General features: G+C 37.4%; 1 protein-coding gene across 4 annotated transcripts in view; it reads right to left on the minus strand.

The window, feature by feature from the left end:
* Positions 1–10,021, minus strand: part of LOC121294587 (serine/threonine-protein phosphatase 6 regulatory subunit 3-like) — a 28,042-nt gene extending 18,021 nt beyond the window's left edge. For 3 of the 4 annotated variants that reach the window (XM_041218430.1, XM_041218428.1, XM_041218426.1), the window contains exons 1-7: positions 9,848–10,021; positions 3,079–3,248; positions 2,087–2,319; positions 1,587–1,773; positions 1,351–1,488; positions 902–967; positions 195–307 (exon numbers count right to left, since the gene is read on the minus strand). In XM_041218430.1, coding sequence (XP_041074364.1) covers positions 195–307; positions 902–967; positions 1,351–1,488; positions 1,587–1,773; positions 2,087–2,313 — 731 coding nt within the window. In that variant the 5' untranslated portion in view covers positions 2,314–2,319; positions 3,079–3,248; positions 9,848–10,021. The remainder of the gene's footprint in view (positions 1–194; positions 308–901; positions 968–1,350; positions 1,489–1,586; positions 1,774–2,086; positions 2,320–3,078; positions 3,249–9,847) is intronic. The other variant, XM_041218427.1, reaches the window with a different exon arrangement.
* Positions 10,022–23,741: the final 13,720 nt, after the last annotated feature.

Consider the following 23,741-nt stretch of genomic DNA (forward strand, 5'->3'; position numbering starts at 1 on the left):
ATGCCAATAGAGTGTGCTTTAATTCTAGTAGAGTACGAGTCCAATTCATAGCGTGCACTTCCAGTCTAATAAAAAACCCAATATCACGTTTGTGCCACTGCTTGTTTGAGGCTCATTCTAATTTAACTGTTTCCTAGTTCCTGCTGACATAATGAAGTATTCATATTTCTCATGGGTCAATTCAAAGCGCATACTTTTCCAGTGTGGCCAGCAGGGGATCTGGTTCTGTACAGCCCTGTACTTGGAACATCTGGTCTCTGCTTAAGCGAATGATTTCACATAATGACTGTGATGCATTCGAGTGCCTCTGGAAATAAATATACACAGAACCATGTTAAATTTCACAAATTAGAGGATTTCTTGTTATGAGGAGTTTTTGTTGTATGAAAATTACTTTTACACTACATACCATATCCTAACAGCTATATATGTAAGATTGCGAGAAGGTTTCATGCCAAAATCGCCATGTCATATGCACAAACACAAGTAATAATCTTGCATAATCAGAAGTAGCAGATTGAGATCTTGCACACAGAAATAAAGAAACTAATGTGTGCGCACTGGCACTAGTAAAAATCCTCAGGGACTAGACATAATGCAGCAATGGGTGGCACCTGGCCTCAGGAACTTACTACTGTGCAGACCTGTATTATACAAAGTGTTATGGAGTTGTATGTAGGAATTACTACTACTGCAATCCTAGTTATTTTTAAATTATCTAAAACACGGACAGATCTTGCCTCCTATGGGGTTATGAAAAAAAAAAATAACTTCAACAATGCGTGAACATTGGAAAACAGTGATAACTAAATTGCCTCTCTGTGTATACAATTTTGTGCTTGTATAGATTTCTTTCTTGTATACACTTTGATACACTGGAACATTGTAGCCTTTTACTTACATCTTCATCCTGACATGGCTGTATCATGTCTACAAGCCTCTGAATAATTTTTTCCTCATTTAACCACTGTAATAAAAAAAAAAAATACATATTTTTATATTATATATATATATATATAGACTGACCTTTTGTAACTTCTATAGACAACCCTCAAACTCAACTTACACAAGTCTCAGAGATTGCTTATCTAAAGAATCATGCATACGTTTATTTGTAATGTACAAAAACATAGTGCTACAACATGAACAAAAAAGATGGATTGACCAATTTCACCATACATCCACTGTAAGTACATATAGGGAAGTCACAGTGTTACATACAGACGGACAGACAGGGATCTCCAGATTTGAAATATGCCTCCACTCCAAGTTTATGTTCCTCACAACAAAGACTGAAATTTGTCATACACAATAATTCCACATGTAAATAAGAATGTTTGCTGCACTTACATTTAAAACATCTTGCCTAAGCTGTTGGGGTTCTATGCATGTCAACATTCTGAGCAGCAAATCCATAATAGCCGAGGTCCCTATATGTTTAATCATTAAGTCCACAAAATCCTCTCTCTTCCGAAGGAATTCCACAATCTAGAAAAAAAAAAAAAAAAAAGATAAATAATGATTCCTAAAGATGCCTTACATTACTGTTTTTTTTCTACGGGTAATGACATGAGCTGCATGTTTACCTGTTCTGGTTTCCTGCTGATAAGAATACTCAGCACCTTACTAAAGAAACTAGCCAGTAGAGGATTAAGAGGAGACTTGTTATGCAGAAACCCATAGAGTTTCATTAGCAAGCTTTCATCTTCTCCCAATCTGTCATTGATTTGTGCTACATCTGATGTGAGGAGTTCACATGATATGTTTGGGTACCTACAGTCAACAAGAGATTACTGATTAGTACATTATTTTGACCTCAAAATAAAGTTGTTCAATGAAACAGCAAGGTCTAACTTACATAAGTCAAACTTACTTTACTGCAGTATCTAAAAAAAATGAAACGCATGTACATATTTTTTTATTTTTAAATCCATGTTACTTTGGGCATTTGACATAAATAAGTACCATAAAAAATGTAAAAGAAAAACATTAAAAAAGAACACACTTATGGTATACTGCACATTACAAAACTAAGCTATGAGCCAGCAAAAAAAAACATGTACTGGCATTATAAAAATGGACACACTTGAATCTAACTTTCTCATCCATGTCCTCCGATGGTTCTTGTGTTATGTAGGTTACCAAATCCTCCATGCACTGAGATTTCAGCAAGAACTCTACTAGTTTGTGGTTCTGAGCTTTACATTCCTGCAAGACATCTTCCTCATCCATAAGCTCTGTAAGCGTGACATCTTCCTTCTCTAGAAGAGTGTCTATATGTGATGATGTATGTAGATCAAACTTCCAGAACATGATGTGCTAATAGCAGAAAACAGAGAGGTACATTAAACAGCTGTAACAAGGTCATTAAACCAAAAAAGTGCCAGAGCATGATGATTTTTTTCTGCATGAGTGTGTACAGTCACCACAGCTTAGTTTTAGCTAGAAGTTGTCACATGTAAGTACTCAGTCACATGTCAGCTAACAAGAGCAATTCAACTTCAGAAAGCAGGCTGTTGATCACCAGAAAAGATAGAGGCTACTGCAACACTTTAAGCTCATTTGTGCTAAATGGAGCCATTTTGTTATATTCCCCACGCAGAATGCATGCCTCCTTTTTTTCATTTTTTTTTTTAAAATAGAAAAATAGAAAACCTACGTGGTAAGTACTTGACAAATGCCCTGAATCAGAAACCAATTAGGTTTAATATGAAATATTGTATTCTATCGTGAGAAACTTGTGAAGGTTTTTTTTTTTCCCTTCACCTTTCATGTCAAATATGGCTGTATGAGAAAATCATTTTAAATCAATTGTAAAAAAAAATAATAATAATAATAATAATTTACTATCTCCTCCAATACTGAGTGCAACTTTTAAAGGTACACACAAGCAATTATTAAAAATGTTCTACAATGTTAAGGTGCATCCCAACCTTGGACCTTTGACTGTGGGTGATACATACTAACTAGACTAATTAAACCTTCCAACACACAATACCATAAAAAGCAACAATTTACTTGAGGAAGTAGAAGAAAAAAAAAAAAAAACACAAAGAAAAGTTTCAGGAAGAGACATACCTAGTCGAATCAGTAACCTCAACGCAAAATACCAATCAAAAATAAAACACTTGTGTTCTTTGTGAGTTCTTGCCCATTACAGGCTTTCTAAGCAGCAGCAACAGAAGAAACCCTCTGACTATCTCTCTACAGCAGCAAAACTGGTGTAGGCCCAGCAAGTCTACATGCACCTGAAAAATACAAAACATACTGGATTACAAATTACACACATTTGTACAAATGTAATACAGCCAAGATTAATACTGCATAGCACAAAAAAAATGTCTTTTAGGCTGACAGTTCTCTTCAACTTTGGTGTTACAGGCAAGTGTGATCAGAGCAGGTGTGCTCCAAACCTACTAGAATCAGTGTTTTGCATTAAACCGTTACTATGTGCTTAACAATACCACATCTGTGACTGTTGGTACTGCAAAAATGAATGTCAGAAATGTACTTTTTAATGATTATATAAACAATTTGTTAAGACATGTAGAATGATCACCTCACAGAAAAAAAAAGTATAAAGGGAAAGAAACAAACATTACAATGTGGAATGCAAGTTAAAGTACATTCAACAAACCTGCTCCTGGATTTCCAAACAAAACTCTTAAAAGTTAAACCAGACGGCCAGATGCTTCCATGTACTTGCAGATTCTAATACTCTCAATAACTTTAAATCACAAATGTACAAACATGACTTACAGTAAGGAGTGACTGATTTAATTTTAAATCTTAACCTAGAAAAAAGATTGTTTTCACCTTTGTGATTAAAACAATAGTTTTGCAATAACAGTATAATGCTAAGTGTAGAAATAACTACTTGTACGTAAAGCTGGATTTTCTTAAAGGTGAAGAAGATTTTAAAGCTAAATGTAAAAGGTATCAATCTTGGCAATAAGAGACAAGCATTACAGATGCACAGCAACAATCTGTGTGGTCAAAAGGTTAAGACTCATTGTGAAGCCTTGCATAGAGTTAACCATCTTAAATTAAAAATAAAATACAAATGTTCATTTTTATTACATTTTTTAAAGTTATATGACCGGTAGAAACAGCAAACAAATGCATAATCCAATAAATCTAAATAACATTGACTGGCAGGGTTTAATTTATCAGTAGGCATCAAATAACACACAAATATTCAACTTGTCTACAAACTGGTCAGTTTACTTGTTGCTTGCAGGTTTTTTTTTTTTTGTGTGTGCTTTTTTAAAAGCTAGGTATCAAATAAACGCATTATGCTAGGACAACAGCACCCCACCTCCACTGTAAGTTCTATCTGACTATACAGTTTTTTTTCCCCCTAATCAACTACACCAAACCACTGGGTTTCTTCATCAAAATAATTATACAGAGGAACGCTTACAGACAAACATAATTAAAGTAACAATAGACTAATGAAACAAAACTGTGTAACAGTATAATAGGACTGTTAGTCACAGCATGAAAGGATCACCATCACATTTTTGTACAATCTAACTTGGCCAGACACTGGCAAAGTTTTTGTCTAATGCCATCAGAACCACATTCAAATCAGTCACCAAAGCACTGTTAAAACATCTCCATGACACTGCACAACTGTGCTGTTTATCTGGACACAGCTGCTGCAGAGTGAAGCTCAGTTTGCAGTTTGTTGGCCTGCCTAAATTACTATATACAAACTACAACTCAGAACCCTGCTGCCTGCCTGGATATTTTCTTAACAAAATGTGATGTACTATTATAACGATCGTCTACTCTGGCCTCTTGTACCACAAAAGACTGACAGTAGTCTTGTTGCCCTAAAAGGCTTATGCCCACCTGATGTCAGCCTCTTAAACCAGCCCTGCTTTCTGTAGATCAAGCCTTGGAGGTTGTGTTTTCAGGCAACTTTTAAAGTTACCCTATAGAGAGTAACTTTAAGAACAGTGTTAAAGGCACTTTGAAAAATCCAATTGATATTGCTATGTGGTGTATTACTGAACTTTTTAGTTTTACAACCATTTTGTATTCATTTATTTTTTTACACGGACTCCACATCTTCATATGTGTATCATGCAACAAGGGATTTTGTAAAAGGAAACGTGGATTTCTGTTTTTGCAGCATATATTATTGAAATTCTACAAATTAGCACTTCAAAGGCAAAATGATAAATAGAAGAAAGAATTTACATTTAAGTCAAAGCAAAGGAAACAAATATCAGTAATATTAAGAATATGCATGGGACTCCTGAGTGGCGCATCCAGTAAAAGCACTCCACGCGGCGTGCAGGATGTGCCCTACAGCCTGGATATAGCCCGGATTCGAACTTGCGATGTCACAGCCGACTGTGACCAGGAGTTCCTAGGGGGCAGCGCGCAACTGGCAGAGCTCTGCCCGGGTAGTGAGAGCTTAGGTCGACAGGAGAATCCACAGCTCACCGCGCATCAGCGACCCCTGTGGACGATAGGGCACCTGTGGTTCTGCAGTGGAGGCACCAGTTCTGGTGGCATCGCTGTGGATCCGTAGTGCGAAAAATGACGGATTGGCAGGAGCACGTTTCAGAGGGGCCACATTAAATTTACCATCCATTTACCAGGATGGTAAATTAATTCAAGTAAAAGTCAAGTTGTTATCCCTTTTAACAGACTGGAGTTTTCTTATAGGGGGCTAGGCTGTAGGGGGCTGGGCTGAATGTAGATGTTGTACCAAAGATCTTCTATAGACACAAGATAGTCAATTCAAACTTCCATCTGTGCCTAAGCGGTGCAACATTTCCACTATATAATGTAAAATCTGCCTCATTTCCTATTCCAAGCATTCTCTTTTTAAAACGATTGCATTTTTAACATGGTTCTCTTAGATTTATTTAGAAAACCCCTCCTTAACATATACATGTTATTTCTACAATCAATGTTTTCATCTGGTCTGACAAGAGCTCTTTATCGCTGAACTGCTGTCAGAAACTGCCACTGTCATTCATGAGTAGTCAAGACTCTATTTATACAGTAGAAACCCTTTTCAATTTTCAAATTTTCAATATTGCCACAACCTCCGAGGCATTATACTGTAGCACAGTAATCTGTCACATATCTGCCATGATCAATCTGTTCCGCAACTTAGTTTATTATTGAAGAGAGAAGATTAGTTCAAAGATTGTAGCTCCTACAAAAGCTTTTGTACACTGTACTGTATGTGTTCTGTGCGCTTCCATTGCTGTTAGTGCCATCTGAGCTGGTCAGTGTGTTGATGTGTAAATAAATCATGTTCGCCTGCGGGGCGTATCAACTTCAACCTCGATCTCCTGCCTGTCACTCAGCAGTGAATGCACACACCCACATAGCAGGCGGCTACCCTGTCACAAGTTTTAACACCATGTATCTTTCTAAACAAAGGATTTAGAGGAGATCCCCAATAAAAGCTCAATCTCAAAACAATAATTGTGTGAATATAGTAATTGTTAGTTGTGTATAATGATATTTAAACAGGATTCATTTATCTGCCTTTTTACATAGCCACCCTTATTCTGGTCCCGCCGCAGTCGGATACGCGACGGATTGCTGTAGTAGTTACTGTCTATCTTTGACACTCAAACCACGCCCCAGTCTTGACTGCTCATGAATATGCATGACAGTGGCAATCTCTGACAGCACTTTAGCAATAAGGAACCCTTGCCAGGCCATGTCAAAACATCGATAGTAGAAATAATAACACGCATATGTTAAGAAGGGGTATCTCCAGGTTCTCCCCAGGAATTCTGTACAGCCGGGTAGCAGAACATTATAGCCGGGAGCCCTTAACAGAAAAAATAAACTTCCCTTACCTTACAAACGGTATATAACATGACAAAGAATTTGAATAACGTGTTGTCTTTCGTTGACTATATCTGGTTGCACTTCATGTTCAATATTTTCTTTTTCATTTCTGTTTATTATAGTAAACTACTGTGCTTATTTAGGCACTCTACGATTTGACTGGGGAAAGATAACGTAGTTTTAATGGAGTTAAAAAACCAGTAACCTTTGCACTTCCTTTTTAGCTTAATTATGGAGCTTATTGTTTTATTTGATTTTTTTTCTTTATGTTAAGTTTTCAGGGCATTTTGTTAATTCACATTATTTTTGTTTTTCGCTGTTTTAATGCAACTGTTCATTTTACCCTTTTTTTTTTTTAACAAAACAGTACTCACACACGTTTGGTCACTTATGCATTTGTATGTCAGCTGAGAACGGCTGACATCTCATCACGCCTTTCTTCTTAAAGGCGTACCGCTTTTATATATGAACTCCCAATATCCCTCACAAGCACCTGTGTACATATTGTTACCACATCACAACAAAAAGAATACGCTTTTTTGGGGGTGCATACGTACAGCTATTATGTACTATGTATCACCTTAGAGAACAATAAATGACAAAAAATTATAATATCCAAAAATAACTAATTTTTTTTTTTAATAAAGTAGCCGGCGCAAATATAGTATTAGGTGGTGGAATGGGCCGACCGCTGGCTTATTTTGACCCCCTGCATTCATTCTCACTATTTTTGCTTTGAAAATAATTGGTTATTTTTCTAGCGGACATTAATAACGTCTCCAATTGTACGAGAACAGTCTGTTGTTGCCATGAGAACAATTTGTTGATTGGCAGGTTTGAAAATTGTAGTCGCGCGATCTCTTTGGCTTAAGGAAAGGGTTATGACTATTACACCGGCATAGACTGCGCAATTTTAAGCTGTGTAAAATGGTATTTTACACACTTATTAAAACATTTGAGGCCGCACAGAAGCTGCGTTTGAGTGAAAATTGTGTTTGAACTGTAACATTTGGGGGCACAGACTCTGCACAAATCCAGTTAATGGGATCGGGGGACTTTTCAAGAATGCAGATGAAACTCAAACCGAGCAACAGACAACAGGCGGTTAAAAAACACACACATCACACTGTATAAAAACAATGCATCTCTAGTGTTTTGCAGCTGTTGACAGGATTTGCAATTTTTTTTTTTTTTTCAGATGGTCGACAAGCCTACTTTTAATACACTGCAGTTGGTATGAGACGGCTCCATTAAATATTTTTATTAATTTTCCATATATAGTAGAGGTTACAAAACGTGCACAGGTAAGTTTACAGTTCCAGCGCCATTTATACAATATATATAATATATATATATATATATATATATATATATACATATGCTACATACTATTTGTTTTGTTTTCGTTGCCATGAAAACGATCTGTTGACTGACAGGTTTGAAAGTTGTATTCACATGATCACTTTGGCTGTGTTAAAGGGTTATGACTATTATACCAGCATCGATCGCGCAATTTCGTGCTGTGTGAATGGGTATTTTAAATATTTTTTTAAACGTCTCTTAGACGTCTGCAGCGGTATTTGTATGTTAAAGTGGTATTACTTCAGAGCCTGATGTCTTGAGCGCTAATCCAACGTTGCTTTCTTGAACTGTCATCAGGAGTCTGACTCGGGGGTGTCAGTACATGTCAACTTTAGGTATTTATATATATATATATATATATATATATATATATATATATATATATATACCACACACACACACACACAATACAGAATTAAAGCATAAAAGTTACCATAAAAGCAATGAGTGTATCAACACAAATAATACAGTTTGTAGCTCCTAAATCTCCAGGGTGGATGCGGTTATTTGGCAATAACGGATCTTCCTAAATGTATTATAGGCTGTATTAAATGTATAAGAAAAAAATCAACAAATAAAATCTCAACTCTGATGTTGAAGAAACGTGTTTATACTGTCTGGGGGTCTTGTAGCTAATTAAATGCAAATTCCAGAATGATTATTATTCTAACTCTAAAAGATGTACAATATATGTCCGGTGTGAAACAAAGTGATGCCATTGAAGCCACCCTTAGATTACGCCAGCGATTACCGTTGTTAAATCTGATTGATTTATGACAGTAGTCCTAGTTGTAGCAATGTAGAAAAAACTGCAATTCAACCCTTCTCAGGAAAGCCTTGACGTCTACGTATGTTCACCTCAACTCCAGCTCTGTACAGCCGCTGCGGTAGAAAGACTTTACTTATTTACCAGGAAAATAGAAAAACATGAAGTAAAATGTAACGTTCCAAGAGATTCACATGAATTCTTGATTTCAAATCAATTAGGACTGCCCGTTTTTTCAATTTATTATGCTGAGTCCAAACAAATTATTATAATCTTCTTAACCTGTCCGATACACTTCTCTCATCATTTAGGAGATTAATGGATAATATTCATATCACACATCTTAAGTATGTGTGCTAGTATAAAATAAACTATACTTAAGAATAAGTTCGCTTGATCAGACGTCACCGGATCATTATTAGTGTATGTTTATTTATATCGCATACATGTTTAAAAAAATAAAATAAAAAATTAAGCAAACAGACTACCAAGCGAAACTACCCATCTAAATACTAATGTAAGAATTAAACAGCAACGACCAGATATGAGACAAAATACTAGTACTGAATTCAAGTGCTGACTCAGATGGGCCAGTCGAGTTAATTCCACCCGGCTGGTAAAAAAAAGAAACCAAAACAAGAACTTGTCAACCGGCTCACTTCAATCGAACACACTTCGCATTTAAAAACAATAAATAAATACACAATCCCGCACACGAATACAGCTTAAACTAGTACCCCAAAACAAATCATACACACAATTCAACAGTTTAAGAAAACCATTTTGAAAAAAAATCATAAGCACTCGGACTGCAAAACCCAGCGGAGTTCCTAACAACTCCTCTGATAATAATAATAAAAAAACACAAGATTTGCATGCACTACATACCAATAAACAGCGGTAAATGGACACTTCCCGACATGGACTTTTTTAAAACCTTCCACTATGATTGTTTCGAACGTGAATAAATTGAGGAATAAACCCCTTACTGGAAATTAAATGGTTTACAGAAGGTTTTGTAAGCGGGAAAAAAAAGCTGACTACCAATTTGGACATTCAAGATGGCGGATCTATCAACTTCAACGACCCCTTCCCCCACTGAACTGCTACGTATGACACGCAAAACGTCTTGAGCACAGCGATTGGAGAAGAGCCGCGTGAATCTATCGCACTGTTAAGGAGAGGAACTTTAATAGGACATTTAGTTTGTCAATCACACTGTTAAAACGCCTCCCACTGAGACAGTCACAGATATGATTGGATACAAGGTTTATAGAAAAAGAGGAAGGTTATGAAACTGCACAACAATGTTCGCCATGTTGGCTACAGCTACTACAATTTCTATCTGTTAGTGAGTATACTTAGAGCCAAAATGGCGCCAGTTTCGCAACATCATTTACTTCAACTATTTAAATCAAAAATCTTTCTTTTAAGAAACCTTTTGAAAAAGGAAAGCATGCAGTTGCACTTTCCTAGAAATAGAAGTATTTTGTGTAGGCTGATCAAGAGCTGTTATGAACCACATAAGATAATTCTGCACTATAAACTCACAAAGTGTAAAACATTGCATCAGCCGTCTTACCTCATGCTCCCCACCTAACTCGGTTTCTGATTTGCTGTGAACGTTTTTCCTCGGTTGTTTTCAACGCCTTAGCAACAACAGGACGTCATTCTAACTGACATACAGGATACCGAATTACAAACAACGTGGTCAAGAAACAAAAAAAATTAAAAAAAACCTTGCTCATAAGCCAATCGAGTGCCACCGAGGGAGTGTTTCCCCAGGCTGAAACTGGGTTAGTCAATTCTCCGGCAGTGTTGCTAGCTAGGCAGTGTAGTTGGTGTCATTTTTTTTTTGTTACTGTCTGTTTTTTATGTTGTGTACTACTAAAATATAATAATATATATGGGCCAGTAATTTTAATAAGCACGACTGTTATTTTTCATGATCAACACAATATTTTGTTTTGTTCATCACAGATTTCAGTGCAAGTTCTGGGTTAGCTGCCATAAATATTGCAGAGCTACCTTACAGACTTAACAAATAGCGGGTCATTGTGTTGTATTAAACGCAGTCTTGTTTAATGGAATGCCCCTACCTAGTTTCATCACACTGGGATGACCAGCTGTCAACTCTTACACAGTTATGTTGGCATGCGCTGATGGATATTGTTTCCAATATACAATGTCCTGGTCAAGGTGTTGTATCACCTTGCACACACACACATTCAGTATTTTGTGGGGCTCCTTTAGCATGGATGATGCTGAAAAGCTGTTGCATTAGTCCCAGTATGTCTGTGGAATGTCTCAAGCGAAACTAGTCTACATTCTTCACACTGTGCTCCTTTGATTTGATCTTTTGTACCATCTTTTACCTGCTACCGTCACTAAATGCAAATCAGCGACATGGTACAGTGGTCCAACACTTTTTCACGGATGCTTCATATATATATATTTAGCTCTAAGAGCCCAGCTGACCAACATTTCGATACGTTGTACAACTCTTTCTCAAAGAAGCCTGTGTTTGAATCAAAACACTGTAGGTAGTTATAGGTTTTTGATGGCATGACAATTACTTGTTATATAAACTTATATTTATATTATCATGCAATGCTGGCTCTGAGGATCAGCCTTGATTAGGCCTCCCCAGGACATCAGCATGTGCAACTTTTGAATTCATTATGTTTATTTAATTATTTTTAACTTTTATATATTTATTGGAATTAATTAGTTCATTCTTTTCTGTTGAGTCCCGCTGGCATAATCGTGTTCAGTCTATTTATCAATTTACTTTCTTTTATTCTTCTATATGTTGCATTGTCTAATTTTAGCTGTTCTAATACTACCAACTTTATATCATTTATGTCATGCCCTTGACTGGTGAAGTGCTATACTTTTGGTTCATTTATTTATTTATTTATTTATTTATTTATTTTATTTCTAATTAATGAAAGAAAGGTGGTTCTGAATTACTTTATATAAAGTTGTTCCAGTCTCTCCAACATATTTTATTTCATCACATTTTTCACAGGCTAATCCATAAACAACATTGCTATTTTTACAGTAGATGTTAGTATTTAGTGGATATGTGATGTTCTTATGTTTAATTATATTTTTACTTTTGTCCATGTATTTACACACTTTGCATGTATTAGTGCAAGTATTTGTAGAACATATTCTGTCAATTATTCTTTTATGTTCACTGTGAACTAAAATATCACCTAAATTAGCTTCTCTTTTGAATGCTACAACTGGGGCCTTAAGAAATGCATTTTTCAATTCTTCTGAATTATGTAGAATCTGCAAGTGTTTCCAAACTATCTTAGAAATATTGGGCAAAAGTTTAGAGTAAGTCATTACTAATAGGACTATTTTTACCTTTTTATCTCTATTGTTTTTACACAGTCACTTTCTTTAGAGCATATTCTTCGTATTCTTATTCCTAGACCCTTTGGGATTGCCCTTTTAGTGTGTATTGGATGTGTAGAGGACATGTGCAAATACACATGCATGTCAGTAGATTTACAGAAGAGGTCAGTCTCAATTGAACCTTCTTCAAGTTTTACTGCGGTATCTAAAAATTATTTTTCTTTTCTTGTCCCTCGAAGGTCCACCTCAATATTACTGTGTATTTCGTTTGCCATTTTATGAAACTGGAAAAGAGATTCTTCTCCATGTGTCCAAACCCCCAAAATATCATCTACAAACCGAATGTATTCTAAAGGTTCTCTTTCTGATTTTCTAAGTAATTGTTCTTCCCATTTCCCCATGTATGTACTGGCAAAATACATTCCTAATTTAGATCCTATTGCTGTACCATCATTTTGTTTGTAATTGTTATCAACAAATGTAAAATAACTGTTTTCTAAAACTACTTTGATCATGTTCAGCACCTCTGTTGTTGGTATTGATTTATCTAGTCTATTAGCTAGTGCTTTTTGACAAGCTTCTAAAGTTTCTTTATGAGGGACACTTGGGCACAAGGATTTTACATCCATTCAAAATAAAATTGTATTCTCTGGAAGGTTGTGCTTTAGTTATTCAAGTCTTTTTAAAAATTGTGTTGTATCCTTAACCCTCTAACGTGTTAAAACCAAAAAGTAATTTTTTATAAAGATAGTACAAAAAACCTTCTAACCCCGAGAGACAATTACATAGGTAGTAATGTGTAAAAGTGAAAGGGGGGAAAGGGGGTGGCGGTGGGGTGGGGTACTAGAATTTTTTTTTTTGTTACCCATAAGGGTACTAAAACACCAAGGACAATCTAATATTTTCAGAACATTTATTTAGTGAAGTATAGTAGAAAGAAACACTCTTTTCATAAGAAAATTTGTTCAGAACATTTGTATCGTGTAGCAAGCAAAATTTTAAGTCATTTAATAATAGCATCGCAATCAAACTTTGCCCATAAAAAAAAAATACAATTACCAAGATAAAAAAAAATCAGTTCACTGTATTTGCCTTTTTTCTCCATTTGATGAATCGCTTCCTCTATTCTTTGAATCTCTCATTCTGTGTGAAATGTCAGGAAGCAGTTGCTGGTAGCTGTGAAGCAGAGGTGGACATCACATTTCCTGCACTTGACTTTTGGAGTGCCCTTGCATCCTGGTCTCCTGCATCTCCCCTTTTTTTCACTTATGATGGCCCAGTAGGATGTGCTGTCCAGGCACACATCTGGGACTGGGATTGGAGCGGTGGGTCCCTGCCTCCTCCTCTTCTCCTCATATTCACTGGAAATCCCACCACTGGGATGGCCTCTCTTCCGCTCCAGATTTTTCCCACATTTGCAGAGGCTCTGTGAGATGTAGGATTGGAAGAGTACTGCCTCATTTGTTCTTCTTTTGCCATATCACTGGCATCACAATCCCGTCTGTAGAGCAGCCAGACAGTGACCACTGTCATGTCAAGGAGGTGGAACACCATGCGGTGATACCACTTTTTGCATCTGATCTTTGTGCGGTAGAGTGTGATGAGCGAGTCAAGCAGGTCAACTGCTCACATGTGCCGATTGTAGGCTCTCACCACAGGAGCAGGACAGTGGACTTAGACAACAATCTTTCTGCTTCGGTCCCATCTCTCGACCTCAGCGACTGGATGTGCTCCAACGTAATCACTCAGAAGGGTCACTGAGCGATTGTCATATCACTTCACTTCATGGAAATTGACATCTCCAACACAGGCTGTTTTCTCTTGAAACGACCCATGGCCAGACCTTCTTAGCTCGGCATCAAAAATCATCTTGCTGCCTGGTAATCGGTTGGAATGAATGGTGCCAAGACAATGAATCCCCTGATGAGCCAACTGAAGTTGTAGTGGAACACTGCAGAACCAATTGTCAAAGTACAGCTTGTAATTCTTGTGCTTGGGTACAGGTTGGGTCAGGAGGTGGACCACGTTTTCACTTGCTCCTGCATCTGCCAACTCAGGGGGCTGCAGTACTTTCCCTGTGTACACTTCAAAGTTGTGTGGGGTACAATCAGAGCCATCCAGGACCATCACCTTGTAGCCCCACTTTCTCGTTTTCATGGGCAGGTATTGCTTCTGGCGACTCCGTCGTTTGAATGGGACCATTGCTGGCAGTCCAAACAAGGACATGTACAGTTCTTGGGACAATACCCAAGAACTGCTTTAGTTCTTTGGCTGTGAGCTTAAGTGGCTTATTGGCATCACACTGTATAGCATATAAATTTGACTGCTCTACAATGATGTGAAGAATATTTTCAGAGAAGAACTGCTTGAAGAACTGAAGGGGTATAGAATTCCATCGGGTTGTGGAAGGGTGTCTTGCCATTCAGGATATGCAGGGAAGCTGGAATCATGGCATGTTTTCCATCATGGTAGCCGAGGAGCATCCTCTGGTGTATTATCACCCTGAGGTTGGTCTTCATTTCCGTCAACAGGTTCACCTTCAGATTCATCTCCTTCAAAAGAAAACATTTTACGATGTATTAAAATGCACCAAACATGAAAATACATTTGTTTGACTACACTTTTCTTATTCACTCCTATTTCTTACTTCCACCCTACACTTGACTGCAATATGCTGTTTCAAATGGACTCTTATACTGGATGACATAGATTGTTAATTTTTTTTTAAATAGTTATTTCTTCCAAGAGTAATTATTATTGTATATAAGTTGGGTACAGAGTAGAATTTCACTACCTCTCATACCTGATTCTGGGATCCATTCTTCCTCGCTGTCACTGTCCTCAAGCTCACTGTCCCCACTATCAGAAGGTATGACCCTAATTGCCCTATAAGGCTCCTTTCACCCATAAAATGTCTCTGTGTCCATTGTCTGTGAATATCAGTGGATATGTTGGCAAAAACATTGACCAAGTCCACCACTGTACACCAAATCACATGTCCAAAACCTATCAAATATGCTCCTTTAGAGGTTCATACACATGTACATATTTTTTATTGTCAAGTTATCTCTATATAAATATACTAAGAAAGGAAATTTATCTTGCCCACTGCACACACCATGCGCACACGTGGCTCTGCTTCCTGAAAGGATGCCTCTCCCCCACTCAAAACATCATACCCACTTCTGCAGCTCATTGGATTGTTCACAGACATGTCATCACACATTGTGATGTGCAGGGATGAAAAATAAATGTGGGGGGGCCTGAGTGCCAAAAAGGCTTCCTGTTGCCTTTTTCACATTGTTCTCAATTTGTTTGTTTACATTCCCCAAAGGTAGTTTTAGCTATAGGGCCACAAGCCCCACCTCCTTTGAACATAGCTTGGCAATTTCTCAACGTGCAACTTAAATTGCTTTTCTGCCATTTCAGCTATTATGTGTGTTGGATTATCAATCGTGCTGACTATCATTCGCATAGGGTCATTTTCTTTGTGCATTTTAGGAATTCCTCTTGCTAGGCCTGTTCTTGCATTATGTGGTTTTATGTATTTTTTAAATTCTTTTGATATAATGCCTTTATTGTACAGTCTCTATGCAATTTCCTTAACCTCTTTTACTATAAGTTACTGGGGTTCCAGTGAAAAGTAAATAAAACAAAACTGCCCATACATACACCTACAAACAGTATTGTATATGAGTGTGTCTTTGAAAGTAATCAGTGAAAACCATGTAGTGAATGGAATATTTCCATGTGGTTTTACATCTATGGTAGTATAGCAGGACACAGACTTTGACTACTATCAGATGTGACTACCAACAATAACCTTATCTTATATCTTTAACATGAGCTCCTACATTATGGTCACATATCAATAAAGGATGAGTCTTCCAAGCTGTGTTCTGACCTGGCATCACCCCATTGTACCAGCAAGGAGTGCTTTCATCTTGCTCCGTTTAATCTGTGCATTAGCTAACATAAATATACTACGGTACAGTCTGCAATTAGCCGGGCATGAATTCTGGGATGATTACATTAAAGCTTAACACTGCCACTTGCAAGAAAACAAAAAGAACAGCACTGTTAACATGGCAGGGTTCACAATTACCCAGCCTGTATTTTGATGCCGCAATAACCACACACATGTTTTTTGTACTAGAATATACTTCCTTGGTCACTGGTTAGTACATGTGTTTGCATTTTACCCTTCTGTACATGCCTCTTTTTCATATTGTTCTCAATTTGTTTGTTTACATTTCCCAAAGGTAGTTTTAGCTGTAGGGGCATAATCCCCACCTCATTTGAAGCCTTTTTTCCAAGGATTGTATGGACAGGCCCAGGACTGGAATTAGATATGCACACTGAGACTGAACTGCTCCCTTAAGAAAAAAAGCCAGTCCCTCCAGAGCAGACCTGAGACATGTTAATAGTGGGAAAGCTCATGTTTTAACTGAACCTGACCCTCTAGTGCTTCCAAATCAGCGCTTTCCACAAATACCATTTTTTTATAGTAATGATAAAAACAGACCACCCTCGTTTCTTGCACTTTCAGTGTCAAAATCAGGATAAGAAGGCGCGTGCTACACAGCCCATGCATCCAGGCTGTGTGCTACATATGATAATGTACTCAAGCAATATCGATTTTAGTGTAGCGTGGAAAAGGGGATCTGCCGTCTGAACCGTAGATTATCTGCAGTCTGTGAATGAAAAACTGGAAGACTGCTGAGCAGTAGGTAAGATATGTCTGCTAATAGTTGCTATGTTAATCATTAAAAGGATTGTATGCATGTATTTCAAGAGTTGTGCAGACATGTCTCTATGCAAACATTGCCCAGTGCCAAACCAGCTGTTTTCTAGATACAACTGATGTTGTGTCCAGATTATGTTTATTTATCCCTCATTCTGTGAACCATGTCTTTTTGATTTAACATCGTCATGTCTTTATTGTCTAAGGAGACACTTTCTTATGCATACTTATGCATGCATATTTTTGCAATTACAGTACTGAGGTTTCTGTTTTCATGTTATGTTTTTCTGCCTAATTCGAATATTTAATTAATGACTAACTTAAACAGGCAACTTGTAGTGGAATAATTTATTTGAACACTGGATCATGTATCAAGCTCTATGCATGATACATTGATTGCATACAAATTCCAATTGTTCTATTGTTTTGAAAGAAAGTAAAATGCACAGAATCGCCGCATGTATCATTCTGACAGAAACTTAACTCATTAACAAGAGAAACAAAAGCATAAGTTTACAGAACACAAGAGGTAAGTTGTTGGTTATTTTGTGGACAATATTGTTTAGTGACTCCTGAACTTAAGGGGTTGTATTTCATTTGTATTAAAAAAAAACAAAGACAAAAAAAACCCAACTCTGGTATAGAAGAGATCTATGACTTACATGTTTCTATATACTATCTATCTATCTATCTATCTATCTATCTATCTATCTATCTATCTATATATATATATATATATATATATATATATATATATATATATATATATTATTGGTTATGACAAATCAGAAAAGTAAGTAATCAGATTGCAATCTGTCACACAAGGGGGGTCAGATTTGTTAATTGTAGGTCATTTCAGTTTACAATCATCCAGTGACAAATCAGCAGTCATATTTTTTGTTGTGTCGTGTGATCTGAACTGGGGTTACCTGAAGTTTATATCCAGGATTTCTCGAGCCACCATCAGAATAAAACATGCACATTTACAGCTTCCATGTGGTCAGCTGCCAAGGCTTCTTTTATCAGTGTTCCAGATTCCATTTTCCTTGTGAAACCTGCTCAGATATGCTTCAATGGTTTAGTATAATGGACAGTATCAGGAGACTTATTAGAAAATTTGCCTTTGATATTTACTAACTTGAAATGAACAACTCAGCAATCTAATTCAAAGGTGTTCTTAAATGGTCTATTTCTAGTTTTGTAACATGTTTTAATCTAAATAGGTGTGGCTTTTAAATCTTATATGAATTGAATGAATAGCAATTAAACTGTTTTCTGTTATAACTTCTTTCTCTAAACTCCTTTACTGAACCAAAACTGTTTGCTCTAACTATATAGGTTTCAGTTATGTTTGGCTCACAGTTAGAACTGCAGCTAGGGTCTGTTATCTACATTTGAGGGGTTTTTAATTCAAATTTTGATTCAAATATCCATGGCACACATTTATTCAATATAAGAAACCTTTTCACATACAGTACATTGTACTATGTACTTAGCCTTATGGTATCTGCCATACTATATTGATCACAAAATGAATATATTGAAGTCCTCATTAGCCTTGATTGTGTTTCTGCAATTAGCAAAGACATGGAATTCCAGGTCTGTGTCTGCAGCTGGAGCAAGGCGACAACAGTCAGGGGTTTTAAGATTCATCAAGGGAGAATGAAATGCTTGAGGGAGAAGGAATAAGGGCCTTGCATTGATCAATACTTCTTATGAAGTCAGTGAAATCCAGCGACAGGAAGCAAACCACAGTTTGCAGGATATCAGCACCCCTGTCATAAACTTGAGAATGACTTGCGTGGATACAACTAGTGATGAACCTAATGATCCCTGCGAATCCGGTCAGACAAACCAGCATTAGAGAGAAAAGAACCTCAACGGGCACAAGCCTGAAGTTAAATGGCCAAGAGCTTGTGAGAAAACTGCGCGGACACAGTAAACATGGATCTCTGTTTTACTTTGGAAAGGTTAAATGGAACCGTTGAAAAGAAGGGTAAAGTTGGGTAAAGTCCATTTCCCAGGCCAAGCAGGGAGAATGGATGAGATGGGAAAGTGTGGAACAATGAAAGATCGGCTGGCAAGACCTCTGGACAATGGAACAGAGCAGGATCAGTTTCCTCATCAGATCAACATATGATGTTCTTCCATCACCACAGAACCTAAACCTCTGGGTGAGTGAAGATCCCTCATGTCCTTTATGTTCATCACCTACAACATTAAGGCACATTTTGACAGGATGTAAGGTAGGTCTTAGCCAAGGACGGTTTACTTGGCACCATGACCAGGTGCTGCGATGTTTAGCCTTAGCATTGGAAGACAAGCGTAACCTGACCAATAAGTTGCCAACAGTTCCATCAAAGCATTACACACAAAAGACAATATTTCTCCATCCAGGAGAGCAACCACCAAGAAAAGGTGCTAAAACCAAACCTCGCCCAGGACAACTGAGAAGCTGTTAGAGACTGGATGTTGCTGGCAGATGTTGGTCAACGGTTTATTTTTCCACCTGAGATTGCCACCACTAATCTTCGACCAGACATTGTCTTGTGGTCTGGATCAGCACGCCTTGTTCATCTGGTAGAGTTAACAGTGCCGTGGAAGGATGCTGTGGATGAGACATATGAGAGGAAGAAACTTCGGTATGCTCAACTAGCTGCTGAAGCGGAACAGCGAGGATGGAGAGTCCGACTTTACCCAGTGGAGGTGGGTTGTCAAGGATTTGTGGCACACTCTACAACCCAGTTTCTCAGAGATGTCAGGTTCAGTGGCTAAGAGTTGCATCACACAGTGAAGAACTTATCTGAAGCAGCAAAAGAGAGCAGCAACTGACTGTGGTTGAGACAGAAAGATTCTAGGTGGGGCTCTCAAAAACAATAGAAAGAAAACAATGCTGATATACGGGTTAGTAAGCTGGGCTGCGCTGAGTGGGGGATGGAGGGGGATGATGCTGGGATGCCAGAATCACTGTTGAGCCCTCTTGAGGTGTCGTGGGCTAGTCGACGAAACACAGAGGATGGAAGCTGCCCACTTGAAGACCCCAGGGATGTACCCGACTTAGCTCAATCCAGATGGTTGTCATGCTGATGTGCTGGAGAAACCGCACTGGTGTTTCATTAGTTCAGACAGGAGGGGGCGCTGCTAGATTATAAAATCTATTGAGACGATGAGGCTGAATTCGTCTTATTCTATAATAAATCTAAAGTCAATCAGTGGCAGCAATTTTACAGTGCACAGAGCTGTGTGGATGAAACGCTGCTTCATTTAGTCCTCTGGTACAATGACAGATCAGTTTTCTTGAACATTTTGGTTCTTTTCTTGCACTAATACTGATCTCATCATCTTCTGTCTTAAATATAATTAATTTGTTGGGAGGTTTACAGTAACTGGTCATTTGGCTTGTGAGGTTTGTAAACTACATTACTAGATACAAATTTGTTTATGGCACATTCTGGTTTTCAATCTATTAGCCAGATGCTCTAATAAACTCAATTTCCTCTGCTGGAATAGTCATTTGCTTTTGCCCTTGACTTTTAGTTCTCACTAATTTCTGAATAGATGACAGACTGCTTCACCCTCACAGATATATAATGTACAGTGTTTTTAAGGTAGACATTCCTTTCTCTCTCAGGGCACCACTTATACTAAGTTGATTTCCTCCATTTGGTGCCTGAGGCGAGGAAGAAAGACAGTCTGGTGAATTGTCCTCAGTCTGGAGAAATTTTATCTGATTGTACAGGGGGAAAAATATTCAAAACCCTCATAATTGTCATGCTGAATGAACAAAAAAATAAAACAGAGAATATTTTCCATTACCATTACAATTATTCAAAAAAGACAAACTAAAACTAAATGTACTGTGTATTTGTTGAAGTAAATACTAATAATACAAAACCCCATCAATCTTTCCTGTAGCGCACACAATTGTAATATATGTAGTTTTGAAAGAAACACATATTATATCAAATATGTGTTTTCATTTTAAAACATCTGGTACTACACTAGGTTATGAATGTTCTTATCTTGAGGAAGTCTGTTGCTGATTATTTTCCTATTTCATTTTATCTCAGCAGGGTCTTCAGAGTAGAAACATGTTATTCAATATGTGAAGCAGCTGGCTGGCTAATCCTTGGAAAGAAGGGGATGAAGGGGTGGGGAGCAAGTTAACTCTCCGGGGGAAAACATCAACAAAGTGTAAGACTATATGAAAGTACAGCTTGAACATACAGATTCATTTAACCTAGTAAAGTATAGGACCAAAGATATTTTCTAAAATGAAAAAGTAGGTCTGCTGTAACTGACATTTCTTTCAAAACTACACCTTTCAGAAGGGATGTGTTCAACAGGTAAGGTTTATGGCATTATTTTGTTAGATAGAACTGTTGTTTTTTGTTTTTTTGTTTTCAGCGAGACCATGACAGGCGATAAATTCCCTTTCAAGCAACCTAACTGTACAGCCCCTTGCCATCCAGTCGGACACTCTCTCAGTGCCAGACTGCGTGATGTAGATTAATAAACTGAGGGCACACTATGCTGAAAATTCCAGTAACTGCTGTGGAGCTGGTGACCAACTAAGGGTTCAGAATTCAAACAAATATTCATTAGATTCTTACTGGGCACCAAGCAGTTATTTATAATCCTACACAAGATTTACAGAAAACAGATTAATTTACGCCTGGTTTCACATACCCAGATAAGCACTCATTTCGGACTACACAATGTTAATTTAGGTAAAGTAGTCCAAGCTAATCAGGGTCTGTGAAGCCAGCTGCCACAGAACAAATGGTTGACTTTAGAGTAAAGGGACACATATTTCTTGGACCATCTTAACCAGCTCCTCAACCAGGACCAAACTTCCTTAACCCACACAACCAGCTGGTAAACCAACATATACCAGTTTCCCTCAGGGCAAATTCTTTCAGTTTTGGATATTAGCCGGATTTGAATGAAGGTCTTGGGTGTAAAGGGATCTGGTTACCTGCTGTGCCAGCCGGCTCTCTGTACTGGTGTTTCCAACTTGCATTGTTGAGTATGTGGAACTGATGCAAATGTATCCACTGTTATGACAGGACATCATTGGAGAATGGCATCTCAATGTTTTATTCCTGGTTACATAAGCTAAAATTGAACCCACAACATAAGAAAACGCAATCACCACTAAATAATGTAAAATAAAAAAAACACCATACACACACTAAAAACTTAAATTTATTAAACCAGAAATAACAGCCTTTTGCGGTTTACACGAGAACACAAGCTATAAGCTTACAAACCACATAGCATTCCTTAAAATGATACAAAAAAAACCCCTGACAAATCACAAGATAGACTTTACTAGTATGTATACTTGAATAGAAGGAACAAAAAGAGAAGACATACATAAAAAACAATACAATGAGTTAAACCAAACGTTGGTCAAAACATATCAGTGGCAATATACAGTGGAGATTCAGCAATCAACTATCGTGAACTTTAAGACTTTGCCTTCTGTATGAATGCGAGGCTCAAGCATGTTGCAGCTGATGGAGTTCTGCTGATACAAGCTGTATGCTCTCTTGGAACTGCGGACACAAGCCTTGGCTGGAGCGTGAAAGAGACCCACCTGGATTCTGTTAGCTAAACTGCTCTATCCTGCATTTTAAAATCTGCACACATGTCAGAAAGAGTAATTCAAACTTTCAAAGCCTGTTCTACAATCAAACAACCCACAGATACAAACATACCAAAAAAAAAATAACTAGCAATTGACTCAAGAACACCATCAGAAGCAATAGCACCACAGATAATTAAAAAGCTAATATATACCTACTAACTGACAGCCAGTCAATCAATTTTGCAACTGTATTTCTCTGCCATTTAATATAAAGCCAATCAATACTGTATAGGGTTGAACTTTTAATATGCTTGATGTCTTTTGTTATGCAGGTACAACACTAGAGTAGCTATCTCTTCTAAGAACAACGGGGTGGGGGGGGGGGGGGGGGGGGGGGTTCTGAACGGAGGTGTTAGAAGGTTCTAGGTTAAGACTTAAGAAATGCAAAGTTCAAGGAAATTATAATATTGAGGGATAAGTGGCAAGTCAAATAGATACATAGGTTTATTAAGTGTAAGAAAAAGGATTTGACTAAAGCTTTATATAAGTACAAGGTAGGAATAATACACAACTAGTCAATAACTGTGTTGGCAAAACATTACTGCATCCTTGTATTATAATTACTAAACATATCTAAATACTGTACACTGATCATGCACCTAAAGTTTAATGCCTTTTTGCGAGTGAGTTATTGGGCAAACATCTGTGTATTTCAGAATTTGTGCAACACAAATACTCACACTCATTTGAATGATTTACTTTATCACATGCCACCCTTTAAAATGCCATCGCTCCCATTCAGTCATTAAACAAAACACATGCTATTAAATTACCATTTTCATGCAAGCATTTAACAGAGACATTAATAGAATTATACCATTTTAAGATAAACTGAAGTTAAAATTACACCGAAGCTGTCATTTTTTTTTATATATGGCATTACCGTATGACTTTGAACTGAATCTCTTTTTCCATAACTGTTCAACAAGCACACTGAGATAGTTGTTACAACTGGCATGAAAATAATAATGAACCACAGCTGTAAATGTTTAGTAGAATTTCACAAAACAATTTCA

This window comes from Polyodon spathula, chromosome 19, assembly GCF_017654505.1.
Source record: "Polyodon spathula isolate WHYD16114869_AA chromosome 19, ASM1765450v1, whole genome shotgun sequence".
In the NCBI taxonomy this organism is placed as follows: Eukaryota; Metazoa; Chordata; class Actinopteri; order Acipenseriformes; family Polyodontidae; genus Polyodon; species Polyodon spathula.